This window comes from Mixophyes fleayi, chromosome 12 (genome assembly GCF_038048845.1).
Source record: "Mixophyes fleayi isolate aMixFle1 chromosome 12, aMixFle1.hap1, whole genome shotgun sequence".
NCBI lineage: Eukaryota > Metazoa > Chordata > Amphibia > Anura > Limnodynastidae > Mixophyes > Mixophyes fleayi.
Window position 1 is genome coordinate 28,707,870 of NC_134413.1, and position 26,921 is coordinate 28,734,790.

Sequence of the window (26,921 nt, forward strand, 5' to 3'; positions counted from 1 at the left end):
AAGCCCGGTCAGTCTTCTGCCAAATCTTTACTCCTGGACAGTTGTAGGACTCCTTGAAGAACTGCCAACCAGTTAATCCTTTTCTCTCTGAAGCAGCTGTTATTAAACCCATTCCACCAGGGTTTCCACACATCTTTGATTTCACAATGGCTTTGATCATGACTTACCCTTCAATTGAAAATATGCTTCAAAGAATCTGTGGGAAGAAAGCCCAACAATGGAAAATTAGTGAGAATCTCTCAAAGAGAAGATGGGAAAGTTTCTGGAAGTAATACATTTTACTGTCCTTTACGAATTGAAAAAGATGTTCTGTTGTAAAATGAATTTCAAAGATCAGATGAACTAGTGAGTGAAGTCACAACAAATCTGTTCCTATTCCCTTATAATATTGTTTCAGCACTTTAGCCATTTGTGTTCAGTACGTACACAGCAGCTAGTCAGGAGTGAGCATTTCTTTTCGCTTATATGCAACCTGGTTTTGTGGGTAATCCTGTAAAAATGATTTGCTAAAAAAAGTTGCAGGTTTAGATATGCAGACCTACAGCAGCCAACCAGGCACCTTCTTCTCTCAGCTAACATAAATATATAGATTAGTCAAAGCTTATTGCTGTTTGGATACTATAGGTTACTGCATATTTGAACTTTTTTATTTTTAGTAAAAAAAAACTAGCTAGAAGTTTCTCTGTTAGTCATGTAAGCAAATCCACATTTATTTTGGAAGTCAGTATCTGTTTTCCAAAATACATTTTTTAAAGGTGCCCATACTTGCTTCAATTTTGACCACTAATTAGTAACATATACTGGCCCAAAAGAGAGCACCGATCCCAATAAACACTTGATTGGAATGGATGAGACATCAATATTAGTTGATCTTATATTCAGCCATCATTCAACCACACTAATGGTGCCCAGTTGGCTTCAGTCCGAGCATTGAACATCTGGGGGTAAATGTATTGAGCTGCAATTTTCTCGGGCGAGTTTAAACGCACCGTTGTATGCAAGTGCGAGTTGATAGAGAATTGCCAGTAAAGTGATTTTTTTCAAAATCACTGTCCACAAAATCAAAATCACTGTCCCCAAAATCACTACAAATTGCAGTCCCGAAGTTTTGACACGCTAGTAGTGCAAGTCGCCATATGTATGAAGCTGCGATTTTGAAAACTCGCCCGAGATTGATAAAAAAAATCACCAGCAACAACACGCTGCTTTGGATAGGCGAGGTTAGCAAACACAACACTTTTCCACTGCTGGCCAATGTTAATGTAACAGGAGACACAATACAAGTTTTAAATATTAGTGTAATCATGATTTCTTGTTTAGAGGGACAAAAATGATTATCAATTATTTTACAGGGGACAAATTATTATATGAATAAATCAGTGGGCCAATTAATTTCATTAATAATTATATTTAAAGAATTTTTTTTATTATATTATAGTGGCTTACTGGGGCAATAGTTTAATAATTTCATTAATGATTATATGTAAGGATTTTGTTTTATTATATTATATTATAGTGGCTTATTGGGGCAATAATTATATTTTTATGATGTGGCAACACTTAATATTTCCAGATGGGAACACCATTTAAAGTACATAGTTGCGGCACTACAATTGACAGAAGCTGGGTTGTGTTGTCAGCACAGCAACCAGCCTGTCACTGGGGTACGTGGTTCCTTAAAATGCCATAAGGGAGTGTTAATTTATTAATATGTAAATTTAAAAAAATATATTTCGTAGTGAAGAACAGTAAACATTTTCAAGGTATTCTTGACTAGGGTCAAAACACCATCTTGTCAAAAGTTTTTATCTCCTGATTCTCGGTGTGTCCCCAATTTAGTAGTGGATGAAAGAGTAGTCAATCAGATCATTGGAATGTCCAAAGCAGAATAGAAATCTTCAAGTTATGACAGGTCTGCAGTGTCATGATGGTAGCATAGGAAAGGAGAAATACAGAAAACTGTGGACTGAGACATAGTGGAATGAGCAGGGTGAGGGGCGCCAAGAAGGGGGGGGGGGAGTAGGTACAAATTACTGGGGCCCGGGATGTCAGGGGGTCCCGGGCCTGGCAGTCTAGTATTTTTATTTTAAAAAAAAAACTACCATCAGGTGGCGCTAGCACGCACCCGCGAGTTGGAGGTGTGGATAATGTTAAGGGGGAGGGAGGGAGCGAGCTGACAGCTGTCAGCAACTCAGGGTTGTGGGGGTGTTATGATGTGTTTGCCGAGGGGGCTTATGATGTGTTTGGGGGGGGTTATATTGTGCCTGGGGGGTTAGAATGTATCTTGGAGGGGTTAGGATCTGTCTGGGGGGGTTATGATTTGTCTGGGGGGGTTATGATTTTTCTGGGGGGGTTAGGATGCATCTAGGGGGGGTTAGGATGTGTCTGGTGGGGTTAGCATGTGTCTAGGGGGGATTAGGATGTGTCTAGGGGGGTTGTAATATGGCGGTGGCGTAATGTTTTTGTCGGGGTGGCGTAATGTGGCTGGGGGGATGGCGTGTTAAATGATATGTTTTATTATAATGTATGTCATATATTGCATGCTGCAAATTAAGAAAAACCCTTAAACATAAATATGTGTGTGTGTGTGTGTATAGTTAATTGTTTTTGAGCGCCTTTTAATTTTTATATAAAACATACATTATAATAAAACATAATTTTATATATATAGGAAAGTTGACGGGACACCTCACAGCGGAGATTCCAACTGTAATTGCCAGCAATGTGCGCAGCGCAATGTCCGTGTGCCACATTGAATCTCCACCATCTTGTTACTTTATGAATAAATTAGTTTGGAGTTATGTCATTTTTTTCTCATTATTGAATTTATGTTTAAGGGTTTTTGAGCACCTCTTAATTTTTATTGTGCATTTATCTTTGTATGGGACTGCAGAGCCCCTAGAGGCAGCCCTTTCTCTTATACACTTGCAATTGTGTTTCATTATCTGACCATTTCCAAACATATAAGTATTCCAGAATCCATACAAGAATGCAGTACCAGGTTGTGAAAGCTGCAATAACCAGTAGGAATTCAATTGCCGGTGATGTGGCGTGCGGACATTTCTGACAAAATCTCCGCCACAAAGTGTCTTGCAGACGTTCCAGAGACAATTTGGGGGTTTAAATATTTTCTTGCCTTATATCTAAATGTAAAGCATGTCCTCTGAAACAATTTATATATTTACTGTTACAAGAACATGCAAATGTATGTTCTTGTAACAGTAAATATATAAATTGTTTGTGTGATCAATATTAAGGGAATTTACTCCCATTTTTACTAGTGATTTGGCTTCATGTACAAAATCTCCATTAACTCATTTTTGCTGATATAGGAACTATTGAGTTTCTATTTCTGCTTTAGTGAATCACTATTAAGGGTATTAACTTTTCCTAAATGGTTCAGAAAACTATACAGAAAAAGCACTATGAATAAGAGAGTAACCTTGCAAAAATAATGACATAGAATTACTTAGAGCATTGCCTAAAATAATAAACTTAACAATGTCTAAAGATAAAATGAAATCAATGCAAAATTCTTAACTATATCTATATTTGACAAGTTGGTGGTTTCACTCATCCTTACTAATGTAGCTGAAACATTATCGTACAAAATGAGGGCAGTGACACTTTATAAGCGATACTGTGATACTTATCATCTTTTTGTTATAGTTTAGTTATTGCCCAACTACAATTATATCCCAGACAGCTATTAGATGATTCGGTACAGTGTGTTCCACGGGATTTTAAAGGTGGTACCTATCTGTTGCATTGAGACACAGAATATGGGGCCTGAGGTGTATGGATCAAATTTTCATACCAATGCCCATCAAGGGAGCAAAAGACCCGCTATGACAAATGAACATTTTCAATTGAAAATAATCGGAATAATGATCAATTTGGCTATTTACAAGTATTGAATAGACTGTGTTATTTAAATGCTTTAAAGATATATCTGAACACTTCCAGCTGGACATTCCATTGTTAGAAACATCATTAACTAATGAAGTTAATGGGAATTGTTGAAGTCAAGATTCAAGATCTGAAACACCCAGAACAACCTCTGCTAGAATTGCTTGCAAACTGGTCAGATATGACAACCAGAAGCCATATATCACTGTGAAGGACCAAAGTAGTGGTATACAGGTGCATAGAAAAGTATCTGTTACACAAAAATGTACAACTTCATCACAAAAGTCAATGCCTAAAGGGGGCAAAGCACAAGTACAAAATATGCATCTGGAGAAAAACAGGAAACGCATTTGAAGAAAATGCCACTTTGGCAACTATTGAGCATGGAGGTGGCTTTATTATGCTTTGTAGTTGTGTCCTCGCCAGTGGCACAGGAGATATTCCCCAGGTGGAAGGAAAAATGGACTCCACTAAATCATGGAAGCTAATGTCGCAGAATCATTGAAGAAAGTGAAGCTGAGAAATATGATATTTCAGCAAGATAAAGATCTAAAATATCCTTTAACTGATGAAGCACACTGAAGTGTAAAACACATACATGATTGTGGGTAGCATGTGGATCATGGAACTGTCCCCTTTTAGCTTTGGAACGCTGTGCAAACACCACATTGGTTTCAGAGAAGACTGGAATGATGGCACCAGATTCCTGCAACACTTTGCTGCACATGGAAGCATGTATACACTTTGTATTGTAAAACAACTCTTTCTCTTATTCTGTTCAGAGCTTACAAGATTAAAATATGAAGGTTTTGGAATGCCCCTCATACATGAATAGTAGTGAAAATATGTCTAGAGACCTCAGACATGCAGTGCATGCAATAAGACCTACGAATATTTTGGTTCTAGAAGAAGACTGTAAGGAAAAGCAGAGGAAATAAAATTCATAAAGCAAGAAGTACTATTAGCTGGCTACAACCAGATGTTTGGAAGCTGTGATTTCTGGCCAAGGAGTTGTTATTATTATTATGTAAGGACTAACCCAGCCTAGTCTGTGAAGGTTCATCCATTTATTTATTCATGCTCCACCATTTCTGAGACCTGTAAGTTCTGACATTTTTATGGTATATATATTCACCTTTTTAACTTTTTTTTTTAATCTATTACACATTAAAATATGACATGTTTTGTACCTAGCAGAAATAGTGTTTACTTTTATTCAATTAGAGATTCAGGGAAACATGGGCTTTGACCACCCCTGGTCCATGCTTTTGCAGAAACTATTTTATATATACAATACTGTGCAAACGTTTTAGGCAGGTGTGGAAAAAATGCTGCAAAGTAAGAGTGCTTTCAAGAATAGAAGTGTTAATAGTTTATTAAATAAATGAAAGGGAGAGAAATCTAAATCAAATCAATATTTGGTGTGACCACCTTTTGCCTTCAAAAGAGCATCAGTTCCGCTAGGTACACTTGCACACAATTTTTGAAGGAACTCAGCAGTGAGGTTGCTCCATACATCTTCTGTGGATGTAGGCTTCCTTCTGTCTCTTCATGTAATCCCAGACAGACTCGATGATGTTGAGATCAGGGCTCCGTGGCTACCATATCTTCACTTCCAGGACTCCTTGTTCTTCATTATGATGAAGATAGTTTTTAATGACATTGGCTGTCATATCAGTCTCACTCTCTCAGACCTGGGGAGGAGGTTGGAAGCCTCATGAGAGACTCTGAAATGGAGACCAATTGCACGAATTGCGTCAATTAGGCACCCAGTTTTCCCACTTCACTCGTAAGAGGGCTGGATGTGAGAGGCTGGCCTGCTCTCCCATTAGTTCAGGAGCATTGCCGTGAGTGTGGGATTACTTCCTAAACATTTAGAGAAAGTAGACACGCATGGCTTTTATGCTACCTTGTTATAGCCAAAGGAGCACAAACTGACTGACTTCATTCCCTCTCTATACGCAATATAACGGATTTTAATAAGTGCTTCTGCATATAGTTTCAGGAGAGTTCTGGGAAACCCAGTTTACCCAGGGTTATTGTGTTACACTGGCCCTGAACCTGGCCATCCCACCACTCAAAAAAAACAAAAAAACAACATTTGCTTGGGTAGATTAATGAATATGTCATAAAGTTAAAACTGGAGAACATTATTCTTGGTGCAACTGTCAGATTGCCAGATTAAAAAGTGGTCTGCTCATGAAAGGGGGATGTACGTCTGACTATAAAGGAGATTAAGTAAAACCAAGATGGATATTCCTTAACACAATCACATTTCATCATGTGCTTGGCCACCAAAGTTCAGCACACACGCTCAGGCAGGCATGCTTATCTGTAGTTTCCTTGGTGCTGTGTGTAAACCTTAATTAGATAGCTGACACATTCATGATTACCTTTTCCCCTGTTAAATATATGTTGAATAAATAAGTACAAAAATTGTGTTATAATGAGTGCTGCAGTATCATTCAGGTACCTTGTTTTTTGCACACTTTAGTTTCCAATATACACTTTCACAATGTCTGCATTTATCCTTGTGTTAAATATTCTCTAGACCTGAAGCAGAAGATAAATGTAATTAAGATTAAAAGAGATCCAGGAGCTGTTAGGAATTCCCATCACCCTGACTGAGCCAGAGTGTCTAAATCAACTTATTAACTAGCTCTTACCCCTAAACTCAGCCACACTCAATTCCCTGGGATAATATTCCTGGGTATTTCAGTAAGTGGAGGCTAGGTCCATGAGTATTTTCTCAAAATGACAAACAGAGGAAATTTGGGTAGCCCGCATACAGCAATTTGCCCATCAAAATGACGCGATTTGCGGTGAATTGCGTAATTTTGGCCCCGCCCCCTGCGACAAAATCATCATTTTGTCGCTGGGGCGGGGCCAGAATTACGCAATTCACCGTGCCATGCCCCTCCCACCCTCCAGCCACACACCCCTGCCTGGGACCTCCTGTAATTAAGTTTCTAAAAGTTGGCAAGTATGATTTTACAGCACAATAGATCAAAATACACTTTTTGTTCAGAAACATTGTGGAATATTAACTTTTTTGCTTAATTGTTTACAGTTTTTAAAAAGATTAATTTCATAACATTTCTCAAAAGGCTCGCCTTATTAAAATAGTACAACTGGCAGGCCCAAATTTGGGGAAAGGCCATGTAGGTATTAGCCTTGGGTGGCAGACCTTTATAAGTGTCAGGCTTCCCCTTGTCTTCTTTTTACTCTTATTTTATTATGAATGCTTTCCAGTATGACAAATAATTATTAATTGAAATTACTGGTATAATAAATTCATTGCTTTTATTCAGATATGCCTCTGTGGTGATAAAATGTGCATGTGTGGGGATGGGGAAGTTGGCACACTGGGCCTGATTCATTAAGGAAAGTTAAGCAAAAAATTGAGTAAGTTTTCTTACTCAAGTTTTTGGACAAAACCAAGTTGTATTGCAAGGGGTACAAATTAGTTTATTATTTTGCACATAAGGAAAATACTGTCTGTTTTTTCATGTAGCACACAAATACTCGATAGCTTATTTGTACACTAAAAAAATTAAAGTTGATCTAGGACATGCCCTACACCAAATATAAATCTGCCATCACATTTTAAATTCACCTGCCCCTCCAATGCAACATGGTTTTGTATCACTTGCTTACATTTGCTTAACTTTCCTTAATGAATCAGACCCAATAAGTGTAGCCTAGAGGAGTAAAACAAACAGACTTCTATCTCAAGATATTTTTTGTAGTATGCATATACAGCAGATATAAAACAGTCTAGACACCCTTAATGAAATTGCAGGTGTTTATGACGGAAAGTCTGAAATCAATATAAATCATGTCAGACCTTTTTCCACATTTAATATGACCTTGCAACCAACAAAATTCAAGTGAAAAACAAATAGACATTGTTTAGGAACATATTTTTTACAATAACCCGGTTGTGTAAGTGTGCACACCCCTATACTAATACTTTGTCAGGGCACCTCTTGCTTTTATTATAGCAAAAACTTATTCAAAAAGACTCTCTATCAAATTAGCACAATTGGACTTTACAATTCTATCCCTCTTTTTCCTGCAAAAAGGCAAAAAAGTTCAAGGACTGTCAATTTGTGAATTAAGATAACCTCCTGTGCACAGGTTATTCCCCAGGTTTTCAACGAGATTCAAGTCTGGGCTTGACTGTGCCATTCCAAGACATTGATATTCAGGTGCAGGCTGGGAGAGGGATGGCCGGGGGGCACAGACGGCCGCATTGCATAAAACGGGATGCGGCTGTGTCATTGATGACGCGGCCGCATCCCCTGTCATGTGATGTGGCCGCCTGTGCGCTGACGCGGCCGCATCAGCCGCCGGTGAAAAAGTGCTATATTGCACCCGGGGGGCGGCCGGCCTGCCTACCCCCCGGCCCTAATAGCGGTCTGACCGAGCTGCCCCTCGGGCCAGCCCGCCCCTGTTGATATTCCATTTCTAAAGCCAATGCTTGGTTGACTTGGATGTGTGAATTGATTTTTACTTGTTGTTTGGTCACAGTGAAAGGTGGGAAAAGATTTGGCATGATTTATCTTGATTTCAGACCTTAAGCTGGGTACACACTACACTGTTTTCGTCCAATAATCGGCTCAAACAGCCGACATACGACCGCTCGTTCAAAAGTTGGGTCAGTGTGTACAGTGACACGATGGTCGAAAGTCTGCCCAAATGGACGATTCTCGCCTCATATGGTTGGTCGTACCGTTTAATATTTTCGTTCCAATCTCGTTACCGCTGTGTAGTGTGTATAAACTTCCGACCGATCCACAACAGTGAGTACGAAATTACAGTCATTGCTCACGACAACATGGCTGTAAAAAGTCGCTAAAGGGACGTCCGCTCTTCCCTTTATCATCCTAAACAAGGCTAGTGTGTGTGCAGTCCATGGACCGAGCGATCAGATCATCGATCGCATGTAAAATCGCTTGGCATAAAAAGTTGGTCGAAATTTCTGTAGTGTGTACCCAGCTTAATATCACAAACACCTGCAATTTCAATTACAGTGTGTGTACTTTTTATACCCATTGTGTAATATTTTGACAATGGTAATGAATAGGTCTGAAATATATTTAATTAGCATTTTAATGCTTAAAAACATATAAATAATAAATATACTAAAATAAATATTGTTCTGCTTAAAACAAAGCTATAACATTTTGCAGGCAGTCAGGTGACTAAGATTGAAGTATATTTGTAAAAATTCTACTCTCTGATCTTGCATGAATATCCGCCACACAAACTCTGAATATATGCATTTGTGAATGTATCCATGTATGGAACAGCATCTACAGACCCATCAGTATAACCTTTGAAATGGCATTCTGTAGATTATACATCTATATGGACTATACTTGGCAGTCTACTTATTAATATCTGATGAAAATCACCTATTTCTGTAATCTATTATTAAAATTTTGCCATGGCAACCGAGTGATACTTGGTGGTACTAGCCCCCAGAGGGAAGCGTTAACTTACTGGTTCGCCATGCAGGTCTGAGGGGATATGCACATGCGTGACTCAGCTAGCCAGTTCACACATGTGCAGTGGAACTACAATCACAGAATTGGGCTTTCAGTTCCACTAATTATAATTTTTTTTATAAAAAACATAGAAAAAATAAAAATAAATGTAACTACTATTGCCTAATAAAAAAATGTTTTTTTATTTGAATGAAGAATTTATTCAATTGATTTTCAAGGTGTGACCTCTTGATGTGTAAGGCACTATTTGTGCTGGAGATAAATACATAATAAATAGGCCCCTTGGTGCGGACTCATTCATATCATTCACAGCAGGGTCTGAAGAGCATTTAACAATGTACTGTATTAAATGTATGTACAATATGTTTTTCCCCAGAAATATGCATAGGTTTGGTTGAATATTCATGGAAACCTTTGAGTGATCTAACTAATAACTTTGTGTGTCTTCTAGAATCATGTTGCTCGTACACTGCTATTGTACTGTCGCCAAAACAATGTTGAGTTTTTTTGTGTTCTGAGCATCGTTAATGTTGTGTTCTCTACTGTTTTGAATTGTCTCAGTTGTTCTTCTGTATTTATTATTTCAGTGTCAGTGACAAACCAATCATGGCTCAGTCCTCTGATGCAAGTGTTGTTGGAGTTTCAGATCCTGAGGACAACACTCCAAATATGATTGTCTACAGAAAAGTAAGAATATCCTACTCGCATTTCCTGTCGCTTCTCTATGAATAAAGCATGTTTTTGCTGTAAGGATGCATGGTGCATGTTTTTATGATGTTTATACACCTGGGGAAAAAAAAAATAATTATTAGAAATGATGGCATTTATTAGGTAAGCCCAGGATAGTAAGGTAGAATTTATAACATCCCACTGTAAATTAATGTAGTAAATAATCTCTATAGGCTCATCTGATTTGGACTCATTGGGCCTTTTTAGCTCTGACAACGGTTTCCACCAATTCCGATTGATAGCCGATAGGTCTCCATCAGGATTGGTAGTTGTTTTGTGCCCATATATGTAACAATCTGCAATCATTCTTTCTACAATGGGCAAGTCGTCCATGGAAATAGCTGCGTGTTTAGCGATCATCAATTTCTTTTGTTTGAAGATTTTCTTTGTGCAAGCTATTATATTTGTTTGTTTGTTTTGCCTGCTTAGTTTTGCATTTTTTTGCATTTTGATTTGTCTGGTGTATTTTTATCTGTTCTTTGTTTTATGGGGAGGTTTTGTGCTATAGGGCAACCCTCCTGACTTCTTTGCAGTGGGGTCTATGTTTATTATTACGAAGGGGAATGTATAGGTCAGTGGTAAAATATGGCATACACTTTAATACAATGAGAGAGACTTCCTTGTGAGTACATTTGTTTCCTGTATCTCAGATTGTAAGCTTTACTAACTGTTGAATTTTGCCTGAAAAATACTGTGTACACTTATGCATAAAGCTGTATGTGGATGCTAATACTTTAATTGAGTGACAGGAAGCTGTCAAATGTATCCCTTGCTACTGTGATGTATTTGAATATTCAAAACCTTTTTACTGTCAACTCAGAGTTGGGGTGTATAATAAATCATTACATTGCCTGTAGTTGTGACAGTTTACATGGACTCATCAGAAAACACCAGACATTTTAAATGTCAATATGTAATGCATGCCCTATATTCTCTCACACTTATACGTCTACATTACTTTTTTAAACTTTTTATTTTTGAAATGACAATTTATAAAACCATGATAAATAAGAAAAAAAAAAAAAGTTCTATAATGATAAAATGACAAAAGCAGAAAAAGAACATTACCCCAGTATGCAATGTTAACAATTTATGAATAATCTTAAATTAAAGAGGGAGGGTAGAAAAAAGAAAGGAAATGGGAGAAAAAACAGAGCAAATAAAGAATAGTATGCAAGGGGAAATAATAATACCTCAAGCCCATTAGGCTCTTATTACAGTGGGAAGGGCCAATATAGAACACGATATTCAGCAATTATGGAGTGACAAGAGCCAAATGTGATCCAGGGTTCCCATATGGGATCGAATTTGTTTGCCTTTCCTATTCTATTCCTTCTGCTATTCAATTTTTTCCATAGAAGCGAGAAACCACATATTTTTTTTTTATACTTTTTATTTTTATTATTATTTGAAATGACAGCTTGTAGAAAGAATAATAAAACATAAACGGAAAATAAAATGTTCAATCATGTAACAGCAAAACACAAATACATAACAATTATACAAAGAACAAAACATTGTCAGCATGTCATTTGATTTTCAATTTTGAAGCATATTATATGAGTAGGGAGGAGAACAGGGAGGGTAGTGGGAGCAGAGTGTCTTGCAGAGGTCGAACTCAATAGCAAGTAACAAAGTCAATAAAATACTGAGTCATAGCAAGTATCCTTATAATGTGAGGGATCACACTAATGGACAGAGGTCAGTAGTGATGGGATGGTAGAGGTATGGGTGGAAAATGCCAATCAAGGTTCCCAGATAGGTGCGTATATGTCTGCCTTACCCTATAGGTGATAATTGACTTTCTCCATGGACGCAATGAACCAAATTTTGTTCAGCACATGATGGAGAGGAGATGTTGAGAGGTCTTTTCAGAATTTAAATATGGAGGGCCTGGCGGCACTGAAAATATGAGCAATAAGTTTAGAAGCCTGTGGCCCCAAATCAGGCACAGGGAGGCACAGCAAAAGCAGTCCAAAGAGAGAGTCGAAATGTAATTTCCAAAACCTGCTCAATCAAGGTATGAACACCTCTCCCTAAGTTTAAGAGCTTCAAACAGTGCCACCAAAAATGAACAAAGGCTCCCCTGAGCCCTGTGCCCATAGCCTCTCCAGCACAGAGATGAGGAACTGGAGAGCATTTTGTTTAACCTTATGGACATTAGGTACCATCTGAAATAAATTTTATAAGAATTTTATTTAATCAAGGTCGAGACAGGTTCTTCTCTAATCCGATTCCACATTTCATCATCTGTCTGGGGTCCAAGATCTCTTTCCCATTCAAGCTCATGCCCCAATGAAGATTCTGCAGTGGCAGATCTAAGTAAAGCATAAAGATTCTAAAATTGTGAGCAGGGCCTTCTCGCCTCTTTGTCTGTTTTACCCAGTTTGCTTATTACTGTGTTTGTCCCCTATTGTAAAGCGCTACGGAATTTGCTGGCGCTATATAAACAAATGTTAATGATGATGATGATAAATGGAGATCATGATCTGTCTCGAAGGGGTATAATAATATAGTCTCTCAAAAGGAGTTAGGCCCTGAGAGCTAAGGATAGACTGTAAATAGGAGTATAACATAAACATTAGTCCGGGGCAGGCCACATTTCTCTGATAGGGAATCCAAAGACTTCCATCTCAAGCTATAAAGGAAATCATAAAGCAGTCTTGGAACACTGGGAAATTTTCTCCAAGGATGGCTGCAAAGAAAAGGGGAGAGCCTGGCTGAAAATCAGGGTTATCCCAAACAATAATAAGTAAGGAGGGCATGGCAGACAATTTGAATTTCTGAACAGAGTACATAAAGATCTAGAAAAATTAATGATAGGATCATTTAGAGCCACCACAGGGGAAGTCAAAATAGAAGTTAAAGAAATGACAGCAGCAATAACAGTTTCAATTTCAAGCAATCTAGAATGGGATGGAGGATTAACCAGTCCATTAGTCGGGTTAAATGGGCTGCAGAATAATATTTGAATAATTCTGGAGGTCCCCTACCCCCTGCGGGAAACCAAATTTTATTCTTTGCATTTTGCAGGGAGGCAGGCACGGGTCCTTCCAAAAATTTAGCTACAGAAGATTTGGCTGCATTTATTATATGTGTAACATGTTTACTGGACTGGGGGCCTAACCAGGAACAGAAAGGCACAAAAGCACGGACCAGGGATAAATAGAAATGTAGTCTCCAGTACCTGTTCCTTCATCATATAGCTTTCCCTCCAGAATATTGAGATCTTGGGGCATTCCCAACAAATATGGATAAAATTACCTCCTTGCCCTCATCGCCTCCAGCACAAGGAAAAACTAGCAAATACCCTATGCAGCCAAGTTCGTGTCCTAGCATGGGTTCTGCATTGGCAGTCCAAAGTAAATGACTGAGGATAGAGATCATACTTTTCATGCTAGGACTCAAATAATACATGCACTCAAATTGAGTATGAGTCCTAAACAGTTGTAGTCTAGGTAAGGACTATAAATAAGAACATATTTGTTAATGTTCAAAAACATTGCATGTACCATGTTTCTTTGAGACGGTGTACAAGAATCTCGAACTCATTCCATCAATAAAATCATAAATCAACTTAGGTTCCCCATTAATTTTCTTCCAGGTATGACTACCCAAGGGAGATGAACCTGGTGAGAAATCGGGATTTTCCCAAATTGAGGGTATGGGGGAGGGCATTGTAGTTAGCCTAAATTTCTTATCGGTGTATAGCCATATATCCCTAGAAAAGTTAATAACAAGGGGCCTGAGTCATTAAGTAGAGCAAAGCAAAAAAAAAAAGAAGTAACTATGCACCTGGGCAAAACCATGTTGCATTGGAGGGGGAGGTAAATTTAAAATGTGTGGGACAGATTTATAGTTGGGGTAGGGCATGTCCTAGATCAACTTTAAATTTCGGTGTAAAAATATAGTTATCAAGTATTTTTGTGCTACAAGAAAAAACAGACAGTATTTTCTTTATTAGCAAAATAATAAAGTAATTTGCACCCTTTGCATTAGAATATGATTTGTCCTGGAGAAGATTTACTCTTTTTTTGCCTTACTTAATGACTCAGGACCAAGGTCTCTAAGATCAATAATTGATATAGAGCATTTAGAAGAGTTCAAAATTGATGGTAGAGGATTTGCCCAAGTAATAGTGTCTCAAACTGGAGCCATCTGGATAGGGATGGGGGAGGGCAGGAATCTAAGTAACACAAATGGGTAGCGTAATAATAATTAGCTATTTCTGGGAGGCCCCATTCGTTTTTACATACACAAATGCAGGTTAGTAATTTGCTAATCTTTCCAGAACATTGATGGGCAACAGACGGCTCTAGTGCTACATGCCGCCCTCCGAGCCTTTATCTGTGGCCCCCAGCTTCTTTCTGCTTTATTGTCAGATTTGTTTATTATAGTGTGTAACACTTGTTTGAAATGTCTGCTGATTTACACAGGCGTCTATTTCTTTCATTACATTTATAGTTTTAACTTATTACTGAGATTAAGGGTAATGTGTGACCTTTTTGAAGATTACAGAACCGCTAAAGAATTATATATTTTATATTTTGATTGAGATAAATAACACACCCAAAAACATATTAAACAAAATATGTTCCAATGTGTCTCAATCCATTATTGATGCTTTTCAAAAACTGAGTAAGTGGTGGAGCTTATCTTTCTTTCATCACCCATGAGCAGAACAGAAGCCTATACTTTTCAGTTGAAACTTGTCCTATTTCAGCAGGTGATGAGACACAGAAATCAGTCTTCATGCTGTTTTGTTGTTGTTTAAGATGTTGTGTACTAGTAAACTAATGCATTATTTAACATACTTTTGTATTAGTTTTACACATACCTAACTCTCTATTGTTTTTTAATAAAATAATAATACTTAAAGCTGCACTACCATCTGGAGCATTATAGCTCTGTCCCCTCCCAGAGGTCTGCTCCATGCAGCCGTATTTCTTGGTTCCCGTGATAAGTCTCAGGCTGAAAACCAGGACTATGTAATGCATTGGTGGTGGCTGTGGATGAGTGGGATGACATTTGACAACCTCTATCCACAGACATTGTGGCTTCTGATTCGTCTTCATACCCCTATTCTGCAGATATTTTAAAGTGGTAAACAAAATATTCACCAGTGTAGCTTTAATTTATGTGTGTGTGTAATATATATATATATATATATATATATATATATATATATATATATATATATATATATAATTTATATATAATCGGCTCAGACTCGGTTCCCCGAGAACCGAACACACCCGAATCTAGCAGATACGAGTAAAGTACTGAGCCAGCTTGCGCGCCCTCGGAAAACGAGGCAAAACATCATCGTTACGTCACCGGATCTCACGAGTTTTGGATTCTATAAGTACCGCCCTCCACGGCGATCCAGCGCCATTTCACAGAGGGACACAGAAGGGGTAGCACAGTTTTTGGCAATCTGTAGACCAGTTGGGCAGCGTCATAGGTAAAATAGAAAGAAGAGGGGTAGCAGTGTTCTTCAAAGTCTCCAGTGACATTCAGGAGAGCTCCATTGCACCATTGCTAATTGTCATTGCTGAAATAGAATTAATAGGTCTGGGTCTTCTAAATCTGCAGTCACATAATGTACAGTGTTATATAGGTTACACACAAAGAGGAGAACTCCATTGCTAATTGTCATTGCTGAAATAGAAATACTAGGGCTGGCAGGCTGTGTCTTCTGAATTTGCAGTCCAAGTGTACGGTGTTTTCAAAATGGATTCACAGCAATACACAGAAGAGCAGGAGCACCAAGCAGCTGCTGGCACCAGTCATGATGATAGTATTCCCTATACATCATCTGGTAAAGCCTATGTTAAAGTGCATAGTGTTTGTAAGTCAGGGAAACCAAAATGTAAAAAAACACCTTTCATCCAGGTCAAGAGAAAAATAGCTGTAATCCAGGCAAAGTTATCTGCAGAAAAAAATTAAATTGCCAACATGCCATTCTACACACGTAGTGGCAAGGAAAGACGGAGGCCTTCGCCTTTCTCTATGAATGCTAGTTCTGCAACTGTGACTGAGGCATCTTCTTGGAGGTCAGTCGTGACCTAGCAAGCCCTTGTCATTCGGACCCCAAAAGTGGTGTCCAAATACTTTTACGTGTAAAAGCCGAGCTGGAATAAAACAGTAAGACATTAGAGGAAAATGTATGTTCAGATTCAGAAATGACACAAATCCCTAAGGAGAGTCTAGCCACGAATGCTATATGTAATCCTGACCATTCTGATAATGTACACATAAAGAAGACCCCTTTCAGCATTTCTGCAGATGTGTGCCTGAACAGCCCAAGTGTAGCCGGTGATACACAAATTGAGGCTGCCACTTTGGAATTGGAACAGGATGAGGGGGATATTTGTGTAGCTGATGAAGGCGCTATTGAGGAGGATGATGCTGTTTGTGTAAGTCCTGCATCAGTGGAAGCAGTTCTTGCACGTGATAAGAAGAAGGCCATTGTCATGCCTGGACATAAGACCAAAAAATCCATTTGTAGCATTTATAAAGCCACAGTCAGTAGCGGTAGGGACCTTAACCATCTAGGAGCCTCATCCATGTTACGCCATTTGAAGCGAGTTCATGGCAAGCTGTAGGGAAAATCAGAAGCTTATGCTAAAAAAATAACAACAAGCAGTCCATCATCAGCTAGGTCCCGTCTCGCAGCTACATTCCGACACCTGCAATCTACACCCACAACACCGTCCTCATCAATATCCTCAGTAGCGATCGGAGTTAGTCCTGCAACAAAGTTGGTAAGGCTAGATGAATCCTCCTCTATCCTGGATTCCTTGAGCGTTAGTCCCGCTGATGCTGCTGCTGCTGCTGCTGGGGGTGAATCTTCATCCCAGAAGCAGACCAAGAAGAAGACTACTAGTAGTTTACAACAATTGACTGTTAAACAATCCTTTGCAAGAGGAATCAAGTATGAAAGCTGTCACCCAGTCGCAAAGCGGATCACAGTCGCCATGGCGACTATGCTAGTATTAGATCTGCATCCAATATCCACAATTAACGCAACTGGTTTTAGACAGTTACTTGAGGTTTTGTGTCCCTGTTACCAAATTCCATCAAGACACCATTTAACTAGAAAAGCTATTCCTCACCATTACCAGAAGGTTCGTAAAAATGTAGTTATTGGACTACAAAATGCCATTCTACCCACTGTACACTTAACCACAGATATGGGGACAAGCGGAACTGGGCAAGCTAATGATTATATGACTGAGACAGCCCACTGAGTTGGTGATTCGCCTTCACCAGCAGGAACAGCAGCAGCATGTACCCAAGTACGTCACATTTGTCAGAGTTAGGCTACTCTGTGTATCACCGGCATACAGCTGACAATCTGTTACAAAAACTAAGGGATGTCATTGCAACATGTCTTATCCCGCTTGGACTCTCCTCAGGATATGTAATTTCTGATAATGCCACCAATATTGTCAGAGCATTACAGCTGGGTGAATTCCATCATATTCACACAATAAACTTGGTGGTGCAGAGCTTTTTACAGTGGCCCTTTTTAGTACATTGTCTGGCACCCTGGATTGGTCTGGGTCTGATAAAAGCACGCATCCCGGGAGGGGAGGGGGGGGGGGTCAGCGCTAGTTGTCATGTATTAGCTGTAGAATTACCATAGTTATCCAAGAAACGGGTGGAGCGATCAAATGAACCATAACTGGTTTCATTATCCAAGGACAATTCCATCTTGCACCACTTTTCTTTTCTGCCACTGCTGTGTGCCAATGTCTCCTAGATGTGCTAGGAACTGCCGTATGTTTGAGTCATTGCACTGTCGCTTAGCATACAGCCAGGTCGCTGCAGTATTTGTCCGAAAGTGTATGAAAATAATATTATGACATGTGAGGTGGTCAAAATTGACTGCAAATGACTATGATATATATATATATATCTATATCTATAGATATAGATATATATATATAGATAGATAGATAGATAGATATATATATATATATATATATATATATATATATATATATATATATATATATATTATATACATACATACATACACACACACACACACACACACACACACACACACACACACACACACACCAATGGACAGAATATACCACATAATAATTTTAAAGCAAGCACATTAAATAATTATCCATTACATTTTATTGCCATGACTTTTTGGGTTTTGTTTGTTGTAAAAATGGAGTGCTTATGTTTCAGTACATCTGTTGTATTCAAAAATGGTGTAACAGGTACAGAGAGTAGTTATTAATATTTAATACATACACTGGACTAGTTGACTTGATAGTGGTGTAATGTATGTCTGTGTCTTGGTGACATTCCTTTTTTATTATTTCTAAATTACTTAAGGAATTGAAGCAGTGTTTTCAAACCTAGTTTGAGCGTTAAACTGTGTCAAGGTTGGTGCTACCTCTAGGTGAATGGCTAGGTTTGCCCAATGGTAGTACTGACCTTGGACAAAGTAGACCTATGCCCATGGGCGTCTAAGGTTAAACATTTTCCTATGCACAAAGCATACATCAATAAAATAAATTTTCTTAGCAATTAAAGGAATAGAAAAAAAATAAAGGTATTCCGAAAATCAACCAATGTGGGAATTGTTGTGGTAAATGTGTAAAACTTAAAGTTTATTGGGCAATAAGTAAGGCATACCTGGAGAACATGATGAGGACAAGTATAGTGAAGTGGAGTCAACCAGAGCTCGTTGTTCTGGTTAATTCAGCAGTTTTAAGAAATGGTTAAATGTATTTTTAGAAAACAATGGTATAGAAGGCTTCTGGAATTAATCTTAAACACTGCAGTGGTTGATCCAAGCTGAAGTGAATATAGTTCAGCAGACTTTGTTTTTTAAGTTCGGGTCTAGTTTAATTTTAACTAATCCAATAGGTTTTAGAAAGAATAGCATTCAAGCTATACCTACACATGTACATAAAGGTCATACTGCAAGCGAAAACATTGACACTGCCAATCCTCATTCTCCAGGATGTAAGAACCCCTCCCCCCAATATACAATTTGTGGGGGACGGTGAAGCTACAGCATCATTTGTGTACACATATGTACACAAATACCCTGAAACTGTAAAATTATGTAATATTATAGAGCTCCGTGCATTAATGTAAAAGTAAATGGCTGAACTCCTTCTTTGTATAAGATGCTGTTATATAAACCTATATGAACATCTTATATATATATTGACAATCAGAAAATGATTTACACTTAAATAATGTGGACTTTGATGGAAACATGCTCAAAATTCAGTGTAAACCAGAACAGTGAGCAAAACTAAACCCTCCTTGTTAAATACCTATAATATATCTTTATAAAGTTAATGTACATGTATCACACATTGGCCAAAAACAAAACTACAAATCTCCTGGACACTTTGAATACAAATAGCTTTTGTGCTCGGACTTTCACAACTAACGACGCCAGCAGGGTAAGCCAAACAGTTTCCTCTGGAAACCAGGTGAATCCATTACAGCCAAAGGTTCATGGAAACGGCAGAGGTAGTGGCTTCTATTCCCTTCAAAAACTTTAATGGACGTAAAATTCACCTGTCCCATAGATATTTTGGTGCTATATTATAATGTTCATGAGAATGCTATCACCAGTTGACTAGGAGCCACCTCCATCAACAAAGCAATGTCTGCTTATTTCCTTGTGAATTGAGAGGCTACATTCTAATCAATATTGGTTTAGACCACAAAAAGTCTGCTTACACTGTGTGAAGGCGACAGGAACATAAAAAAACAAGTTCTTTTTTTAACAGAGCTGTTCTAAAATGTAAGGAAACGCATACTTGCCAACTGTTTATTTCTTCCCTTTGGGAGATACTGTAGGGGAAGGTCAATTGCAAGTGCAGAGGTGGGCAAGGTTACATGAATCGCATCATTTTGGCATCGCCCCTTGCAACGCAGTCCTGCAATTGAGTTATGGAGGCCCTCACCCCACCCACGTCACTAGGAAGAGAGCAGAATGCAAGAGAATGACCTGCCCTCCTGGGAACGCCCAAGAGACCTACCCGGAATTTGGGAGTGGGCAAGTATGAGGAAATGTAAGAACATAAAGGTACTAATTCATGTCACAAATATTCTTTAAGGTTTTGTTGTTAAAGGTACCAAACTTTATTCTCTGTAGTTACAGTACCTACTGAGGGGTGTAACTGGAAATTTTGAAGGGACACACAAATTTCCTTGAGAGGAAGACCCTGCCCTCACCTCCTGCCCTATCATTTACCTTCCCGGACTGTTCCGCTTTGCAGAAGATCACATTTTGATTTGAATTGTTTTTTTTCTCACCAATGTTTGTAGGCTTCTCTAAACCACAATGCTACAAATATTAATAAACTAGATAGTCTGTGTGTTTCCCTTTGTCAGCAATTGAGATTTCATTAACACCTAGTGGCATATTTAAGAATTATTGTATTTTTGCCCCGTTAATTATCATCGCAACAATCACAGATTACTTATTGGGGTAATTACCTATGAAAGTATATATAAATATTTATAGATATTTTATACTATAAAATATCTCAAGTCTCATATCAAAATATTCTCCCTCCCACCCACTTAGATCTACCTCTGACCTGCGCCTTGTCTCGTCTCTGGTAACCACCTCTCACTCCCGCCTACAAGACTTCTCCCGTGCTGCTCCCCACTTATGGAATTCCCTACCACGCTCAATCAGACTTTCTCACAGCCTTCAAATCTTTAGAAAACCCATCTCACCTCGATTACACTATTCACACTAATGCACCCTCACAACTGTCCTAATCTCCACTCTGAAATACATTTGCTCCTCTTGTTTCAGCTGTGTTCTCTTCCACTTAGAATGTAAACTCTCTAATGAGCAGGGTCTTTCATACCCTTTGTTTTTGTGTCTGCATTTATTTTGTCTATCTTTTATGTCCCTGTTTCATATATGTACTGCAGAGCACTGTGCCACCTTACAAATCTACGATAATAATAATAATAATAATAATAATAATAATAAAAAAAGTAATGTTGGGACAGCGCATCCAATAGGAGGCTGTCCCTACGATGATTCTTTTGTAATGAAGACCTAGGGTCGCACATGTGCAAATTCCATTTGCGCTAAACAGTGCAGGGGAGAGCAGGAAATCTGTCTGAAAGGGATCTGAAGATCCCTCTCCTGTGATGCTCTCCCCATAGGATTGAATGGCTAATGCCATCATCAGATGACGTTAGCCATGGGGCTGAAACTTGATAAAACAAATTGCCCACACTGCAATTCCTATTGAGTATTATGGGGACTGCAGTTTAATACTATACTTTGCCTAATACAGGGGATATCTTAGGCTTTTCTTAAATTAACATTTTACTTAAAAATGCCCAAACCTTCATAAATAGGCCCCTTAGTATCTGTGGATATTAGAAGCCAGCAGGAAAAAGTATTTGTGATAACTTCAAAATAGGAATTTCCTATTTTGAAGTTATGAAGCTGCAGAAACATACATATCTAGTTTTATAAATAAACTTTCTATAGGTGATTTATAAGTGGCTATTAGAGATGAGTCTGACCACATGATATATCTCCTATTGACTAGAATGAACTTTAGCAGCTAGAACAAGTATTGCCGCCACTAATAGAGCTTGATGAATCACCTCTTGTGCTTGTATTGCAGTATTAGATGAAAACTCTACTGACAAATGATAAACATATTGTATACACACACCACCGCCCTATAACCCAGTTTACATTTTATGGTTGATGCAATGCACATTTCAATAAGAAATGACTCCAAAAAAGACAAGGAGGCTTATTTCAGGTTACATACCATGCAGATATAATACAACAGTTTCAACAAACGTTGGATGAACCACGAATGCAACATGCTCCATTCATGACCTTTCCAGCATTTGGTAAACCTACTATATTGTAACTGTGTTTGCCATAGTGGTCACTATTTTGACAAGTGCTTCAACTGTGTTCATCTCAAGCTCAGTACAATGCACCAAACAGGCCTTGATTATGTATACCTATGTAGCTGATCATTTTTCTTTGCATAAAAGCCCATTGCCAAATGGTAAGTTTTAGTACATCTAATACATGATAGCTAATTTTTCTTGTGCACTGGGTGACATAAATGTCCTAATTTGTGTCTTTGATCTCAGGCGTCAATTTTTTCTGAGCTTCCAGTGCAGGAGGACTAATGTGTCCAATCCTCTTCGATAGTGCTATAAAGGAAAGTTCTATTCAATGCTTTTGGCAAAGACTGGACTGATTCAGTCCTCCTTCACTATGTGATCACAGCATAAACTGGTCTGCATTTCAGGTAACGGAGAGGGGGTGTTTTCTACATGTTGTCACGATTCAATAGAAATCACAGCTATGGAGCTTGGGATGTGATAAAAGCATAAGGTGTTTATTGAGCAGGTTTTACTTATAAAATAATTTGAACAGCAAATTGCTGATACTGTACAGAGATTTCTGAGTAAAGCTGAATTCTGGTAGCAAAGGAATACAGCAGGTGTAGGTAGAATGGCTGAGTGGAGTGAAATCCGGTGTAGTGTTAGCAGCAGCAGCATGTGAAAGTCCCAGAGCACAGGAGACGCTGGAGAGCACAACCATAAGGAAAAACAACAAAACAACACTGACCAACACAGGTAATAGAGAAGGGCAGGTATAAATAGGGAACTGCCACTTACAGGCAGTGCCGGATTAAGGGAATGGAGGGCCCTGGGCTAAGGGGGCCTCCATTCCCCTGTGAGGCCCCCCCCCCCCCCCCGTGATCCGAGCTGCTCTGTCCTGGGTTTATCTATAATCAACCCTGGGTTTGCATGTTTACAGGAATACAGGGTGCTGTATATAATGAGAAGTAGAGTGGGAACCTATGGTTTTAAAGTGTAAAAACATAGGAATTTTGTGTTTTATACTGTAGTTCAATACTAAGGAGCATTAAACTAAACTCAGATATAGTTATCTATATCTTAACAGGGGCATATGCTAGTCTCGGCTGCAAAAAATCAGAGCAGACTGAGCCAGGAATAGTTTGCAAAGCAGGGATTTAGGTCTCTTTGCCACTGGTTGTTTGTAATGGGCTCTAGATCTGTCCTTGCACAGATGGCGATGTTTTAACAGGAAGGCAGAGATGACAGCAGAGGAGAATGTCAATGTTGAAAGGATAGGTTAAAGACAAGGAGTGTTTTTAAACCTAATGATATTGACGTGTGAATCTAACACTCAGTGCCATCTGACTTGTATACTGGACATTTCAATGTTGTACCAAACATTACTGTTCTCTATATTAGACTGATATCCAGTGGTACTTTTGTCTGTGTCAATGTCACTGTTTTTAATATTGATCAAGCAAGTAGAGATTACCACTGCATCTGTGTTTAATTTGTATGCTGAATAATTTTAGATTTTCAATGCAATTTCAGTGCTGATTGTTTACCAATATTTATAGAGGAGACAGGGAGGAGGAGATATGATAAAAAACATAGGATTCACTAAAACTTAGAAATTGGTTGTTGTACGCAGTTCACATTGTGGCTTTTACATGTTTTTGCATTTCTCAATCCTGACTGAGTTAGTTAACTGATGATAAAAAAAATACATTTCACTCAATTTATTAACTGTGCTCGGGTTATTGCAATTGTAAGAAAAGTGAAAAGAAAAAGAAATGGAGTATAATCATTCTATGACGTACTTGCCAACTCTCCCGGAATATCCGGGAGACTCCCGCATTTCGGGTGGGTCTCATGAACTCCCGGGACAGTGTGGCAATCTCCCGCATCTGCCCACTTCCTAGTAAAGTGGGCAGAATTGGGGCCAAAATGCTACAATTCTCCGGAAATCACAGCATTTGGTCCAAAATGACGCGATTTTTGGAGCCCTGTCCCCCACACGCCCACCTCCCCCAGGCTCCCGGACGCCAACTCCAAAAAGTTGGCAAGTATGTTCTATGAAAAAAGTCATGTTGGCTGGTATAACTTATGTACTTATGTAGTGATACTCAGCTGCCTTGGCCATACTAAGGGTTACCTCACCACTAAGCCAATGTCAAGGGAAATGCACACGCGTGACCTGGCTAGCGAGATCACGCATGCACTGCTGCCTGTTGAAGATTTAGTGGCAAATTGCGTCAATAGTAGATTTTGTATTACTGTGAGGAGCAGAAATAGAAAAGCTGTGTTATTGCTGCTGAAGGATAAATAGACCACTAGGGAACGAAACTTTATAGCATGGCCCGTGGGCAGCTATAGCTACCGCCAGGTACCTAGTACATTGGAACTGTGGGAAATAATATAGGCAGCTGTCTTTTGATTTTTGTTTTATATGTGTACTATAATTAATTTCTAATTTATTATTATTAATAAGGTCAAAATATGTTCTAACAGAAAATTAAAAGCTAAAAGCATGTTGGTGGTGAACAGACCTCAAAATATTACTTTCCTGTGAACTATTTAAAGGCAGGTATAATATTTTTCATTTCAAATATTGTCTACCAAGGCACCTCCAGCCAAAATTCATATTTCATAGAAAATGTGCCAGGAATTTGTCAGCCTTTCTGAGAAAATGAAAGAAGCAATGTATCAAATACTCTTTAGCATACCTCCCAACATGTCTGTCCCCACCAGCGGGACAGGGGCGTGGCCACTACAAAACGAGGGCATGGTCAGTCATGATGGGGTGTGTCCACTCCCCCAGAGGGCTGCCTAGCGCTGTAAAGCTGCCCGTTTCCTCCGACATTCCCAACCACAGGACAAACATGTCCCTGAGCGGGATATCGGAACAGACACCTGAAATCGGGACAGTTGGGAGGTAGGCCCTTAGTCCTGGTTCCTGCCCTCCCTTCATGACAGAATAGCCAGTTGGTGAAAGGAGATCTATTCAAGAGCATCTTAAATACTTTTACTTCACTGCTGCAAATGTCATTTGAGGATCCAATAAGTTCCAACTGATAAATTAAGGAAGTTTGTTCAGGCCATGAGATTCATCGCATACACCCTTTAGGTCACAAATAATGGGCAATAGTTGTCGGGACTAATTCACACTTATCTTGTTTACTTTGGGGCAACGGGAGTCTTCAGTTGTAAGGAAATAAAGGGTATATTTATTCATATTGGAAGATATGGTATAAATCTTCTATTGCCCAATTAAACAAGAAAATGTCATCGGGCACATGAACGGAGTAATACTGGCAGCGGTGAGTGGAGTCTTACCACTTGCCAGGACGGTGCAGGGTCCCTCCGCTCATGTATAAGCTGGGTTGCCGACTCGAACTTGAAGCCCCTTCCAGATTCATTTATTAAAAGAAAATGAAAGATTTTTAAAATAAAAAAAATAACTAACTTTATTTTAAAACAACTGAAAAATGCTTTATAATAATAAAGCATTTTTTCCATCCTGTGGTGGTGATACGAAGACAGTGGCCGACCGACAGGCAGTTTTATAAATAGGTAAAAGCCCTAAACTCGTTGAAAACTGCAGGGCTTTTTGATAATTAGACCCCTCAGTCTTGTAAAGTAAACCTATTGAGTGAAGTAAAAAAGTGGACTAGCCTTGGTAAACTAAAACACACGGAAGCCTAAATGTGATTAGAACACAGTTACTGAAGGAATTCTATCAGCTTCCCCTCAAGTAACAGAGCACTCAACAATCATCTGACAACCCACATTCAAACATCTTTTTATATAACTGGATGCTTGAAGTACAATTAAACCGTATCATGTAAAGTGCTTTTCAGTGGAGCTTATAGATATACAAAGTGTTCTTTTATAAGAATGTATTTATAATTATATACATAGGATTCATATGGTCAAGACTTGAGTGGAAATAATTGTGTCTTTTATATATTTTATTTAACTATATGTTCGAATACTGTATGTGTTTGTATGACCAGATCCATAAGGAGTTTATGACAGAGTTAAAACTGCTAAGCTGTTAATGTCAGCTCCATTTACTCTATTGTGCTTTTATCTGTCAGCGTAATATGCTTATTTTACAGGAAGAAGCTTTTGGTACCTCCTGGGCTGAGAGCAGATGCTGAGCTTAGCTTTCACTTCAGGAATCACATCTATCCAATCCAATTTTTGTTTCCTCTTTGATGAATTGATAAATTCACAGTAAAACCCTATGACAAAGTTCCCCACTACATTAGCCAAACCCATACTGAAAAGGAATTAAAACCTTGTGACTTATTTGTAACCTGTGAATTGACTTTAAAGGACACTAACCTGAATCATTTTTTATTTTTCCTTATTTGTGACTAGCACAATGGACTGTATATTTAAAATCGACTACATAGCCAAAAATATGTGGTCATCCTTTCTAATTAGTGTGTGTAACACCTGCTCACAAGCCCTTTATTTAGTAGTGAGGAGGTTTTACGATGCGTGGATGTCTTTGTCTTCTCTGTCTCACTTTTGACCTTCAGGCAGTGCCTCTACCTAAATCCTCACTGCCTTTTGGGATGATAGACTGGTTCCGCTCACCAAGGATCGATGCAGGAAAATCTCTCCCTGCACCCAATTGACCCTGACACCAACTAAAAGCAGACACATTGGATTAGGTGCTGAAACCATGTGGTTCATTTATTAAATGCAAAACTAAAATTGACAATCAGAACCTTTTCCTAACCATAATAGAAATTCAGATATAACATGTAACAGCTTAGCAGCAATGGAACAATATAATGGACACAGGTTCAAATCTGGCAATGAGATGTAATAAACACAATGACAGTTGTGTTAGGATTGCAATTCTTGTCAACTTCTAAGCAGAAATAT

The 26,921-nt window shown here is 38.7% G+C and overlaps 1 protein-coding gene across 2 annotated transcripts in view; it reads left to right on the forward strand.

Annotated features, from left to right (window-relative positions):
• RGS6 (regulator of G protein signaling 6) overlaps nt 1-26,921 on the forward strand; it is a 321,463-nt gene that overhangs the window by 35,150 nt on the left and 259,392 nt on the right. For both annotated transcript variants that reach the window (XM_075193162.1, XM_075193163.1), the window contains exon 2: nt 10,010-10,109. In XM_075193162.1, the coding sequence (XP_075049263.1) occupies nt 10,029-10,109 (81 nt within the window). In that variant the 5' untranslated portion in view covers nt 10,010-10,028. The remainder of the gene's footprint in view (nt 1-10,009; nt 10,110-26,921) is intronic.